The 3,349-nt window shown below is 35.7% G+C and overlaps 1 protein-coding gene across 1 annotated transcript in view; it reads right to left on the bottom strand.

Moving 5' to 3' along the window:
• Window positions 1–3,149, bottom strand: part of LOC111385177 (proteasome subunit beta type-4-like) — a gene marked incomplete at its 5' end in the record, with an annotated part of 13,388 nt that extends 10,239 nt beyond the window's left edge. The window contains 5 exons of the mRNA XM_023009549.1: window positions 3–75; window positions 935–1,120; window positions 1,234–1,393; window positions 1,545–1,674; window positions 3,059–3,149. Coding sequence (XP_022865317.1) covers window positions 3–75; window positions 935–1,120; window positions 1,234–1,393; window positions 1,545–1,674; window positions 3,059–3,149 — 640 coding nt within the window. The remainder of the gene's footprint in view (window positions 1–2; window positions 76–934; window positions 1,121–1,233; window positions 1,394–1,544; window positions 1,675–3,058) is intronic.
• Window positions 3,150–3,349: the final 200 nt, after the last annotated feature.

Raw genomic sequence — 3,349 nt, 5'->3', positions numbered from 1 at the left:
ACTGGAGAAATTCCAAAAAGTCTTCAATGAGTAGGGTGGAGAAATTGTTACTCCCTCTTCAGTGATTTTTGCAATCTACATTTATAATATCAAGTGTGTCACTGTGTCAGGAATGGAATAGAAATATTCTTCTCACCAAAAAGTTTGAACTAACATACATGAACATCTCACTAGGCACTTTCCACTAAAGACAACTTCTGGAGTTTAATGAAATAAGGATATCCTCATGCAGTAAAATCTAAACTTCGAAGCAATAAGCTCACCCTTCAACAAACTCAATAGAATTTAACCTAATATAGTTAAAAGAAAATAAACCCATCTTTACCCAGAGGAAAAAACTAAAGGAGAAATTGCACCTATAATATACAAACCACATATAGACACTCTCAATACCTGTGCCCAACTGAAACAACATCTTGACATCATATAGATTAAAATCCAGAAATGTCTACCAAAAATTATAAATTAGATAATCAAGCTCACTTCAACCACTCCCAATCCAATGCATAAGACACGCTGCGTGAAACAGATAATGGGCTTTGATTACCTCTTTATATCCTCCCATATCCCCTGCTTTCTCAGTTATCCTCTTTTTGGTAGGGATAACAGGATTCGTGAAATTGAATTACATAGCACCACAAATTCCTAGATTTTTTATTTTATTTTTCCGAGTCTATACATAACACATTGCATGGAACAGAAATGGGCTTTGGCTTGTTAGATATAGCAATCTCTAAAAGGAGTAAGGACCACAAAGGCATATGAAAACAACTTTATTTTCATGATATAAGTTAGTCTTGTATCCTCATGATATTTCTAATTGCTCCAAACTTCACGCGAATAGCAGGAGGCAGCAGGAAATAATCAGACGTTAAACAGTACAACAGTTTCCAAGAAGTCGGGACGTATGTATTCCACATAGGGAGAACAAAACCTGAAGCTTGTTGACAGCTGATCTATCGCGATACAGAAGCACGCGCATGCATTTCTCCAGCAGTATGACACCCTCTTCAAAAGTCAAGTTCTCATGCCATTCATCACGGAGAAGAGGCAGTGCAAGATGATTACCAAACCCAGTAGCCACATGGTTGTCTTCATAATGAACACCAATCATATTGACCTGGAAGTTAACATATATTTATTTAGACAAAATTTAGCCACACCTTCAAAATAAATTAGCTTATAACAGCAAATTCATAAATGTGTAACAAGTAGATATGAACAGAAATTTACCGTTCCAAGATATTTCTGACCATTTTTCACTCCTCCCAGTACAAGTGAATTCCAAAGAGGGTTGAACTTATTGCGGCGATTATACATGACCCTAGTTAAATAGTTGTGCACCTCTTTAGGACCCAAGGAATTCCCATCATCCCACATGTTATCAGACAAGCTACATCCACAAAGCATGAATAAAAAAGAGTCAGAATTTTCAAGCCAATTTCTTAAAGACTAGGTAATAGTATTGCAACAGATATAGGGACAAGAACATGGGTTAGTTCTCAAATTTATTATCCTCCAAAGAAGTTGCTGAGTGCAATTACATAAGATCATCAAGATAGCGCATTATTTCCTGAAAATCGCTGATTTCACCACTTGCTCCAATGAGAGAATGTTTTCCCACTGGCTTCAATCGTTCGACACTCTTGTAACGCAAGGTAGACCCATAGGAACCTACAAATGAAAATCATAAAAACATAAGATTCACTTCTGACTCAAAACATAGTTGACATGTTGTACATATATAATAGAACATCAAAAGAAAAGTGCAAACGCATATAACGATTCCATGATGGATATATGACAACCAGGAGCGTATCTTTCTCCCCTAAACATTACAATGTCAAAGTTATCCCAAGGATAGTTGCTTGTATCATACACAAACCTGCATGCCTTGATCCAATTATTGTAATTTAGCGCATATAAGAGCATCTCCAAGAGACTCTTTATATATAAAGAGCATCTTCAACATTATAGAGAGCATTTTTAGATTTAAAGAGTGAAATTTTTTACCCACTCTAGTGGCCTCTTTATTTTTAAAACATAACTTAAATAGCGTGTCAAGTGGAGCATTGAAACTTGTAATTCATCAAATGTAATTATTAATAAATACAAATTGAGAGTGGATTGGCTCTCCACAAACTCCCTCTATTTTAAAAATTAAATTAAAGAGTCTATTGGAGCCTATTTTTATGATTCTACTCTCTAAAATAGAGCATATTCTAGACTTAACAAGTCTCTTGATGATGCTCTAACATGTTTAATCATAATTTTGTTTCCATCTGCCACCTCCAACACAGCTTGCTGAATTTTGGATGAATGAAATAAAACTCATTACCATCTTAATCAGCTCTAACAAAAGCCTAGCAGCCTTCTTTAATATGCCTAAACCATCTTCTTGTTTCTCTCATAAGCATACTCAACTGGCCTGACCAACCAGTTTTCATATACTCTTGTTTGTTCTTCTAGCTCTGCTTGTTTTACCACAAATCCATCTTAACTTTCTCACTTCAACTACAATCAAATTATGCAAACACTTTTCAATTACCCAACATTATTGAAGGACAAAACCTTCAAGCATAAATTCAGGTAAACACAATACAGAGAGAAACAGTGAGACGAGAAAAATCAATTCACTGAAGAAAATGAGTCCATGACTTTCACTGTTTAAAAGGTGGTTCAGTCACAGTACAAGCAGACACATCTATATCAATGTAAATGTCCAGCTCATTTGCCAGCTCAGATAGAAAAGGGCACACTCTCGGCATGCCTTAATTTTTTTTCTTTTTCCCCACAAGCATATGAAGCTATCAGGAGTAATAATAGCTAATAATTTTATGTATTATACAACACATACTTCAAAAATGTTGGTATCTTATAGAACTCCAACCAGGCTATCATTGAACTGGTAGAAGATCAATATCAAAGAAAAAGAATATTGTTGCCTGCACATGAGCTTGCCTAATTTATATGCATGTAAACATATGCACATGCATGCCCACACAATGATACGTGATCAATTACCAAATAGCAAATAAATTTGGATTCAGGATCTGACCTCCCATATCGGCTGCCAATAGTATGCCATCCTTGTATTTGATGCCAACCACTGAAGTTCCTGTCACATACGGATACCTACACCACCCAAATCACGAACATAATAAGGCCGGGAGGGAGGGGAATATATAATAAGAATGAGTAACAAGAAAAAAAATTCGTCTTGCGCACATAGAATAATTTATGCCCTTAAATTACACGTAATCCAAATCTTTCCCTATTTTTTAATCACTCATTCACCAAAATAATCACTACTCCAGAACTCATTTCCTCCAAAAAAAGGGGGGGGGGG

Source organism: Olea europaea, unplaced genomic scaffold (genome assembly GCF_002742605.1).
Source record: "Olea europaea var. sylvestris unplaced genomic scaffold, O_europaea_v1 scaffold3101, whole genome shotgun sequence".
NCBI classification, from domain to species: Eukaryota; Viridiplantae; Streptophyta; class Magnoliopsida; order Lamiales; family Oleaceae; genus Olea; species Olea europaea.
Note: the sequence above shows the minus strand (reverse complement) of the source record. Positions and strands in the feature narration are given on the sequence as shown.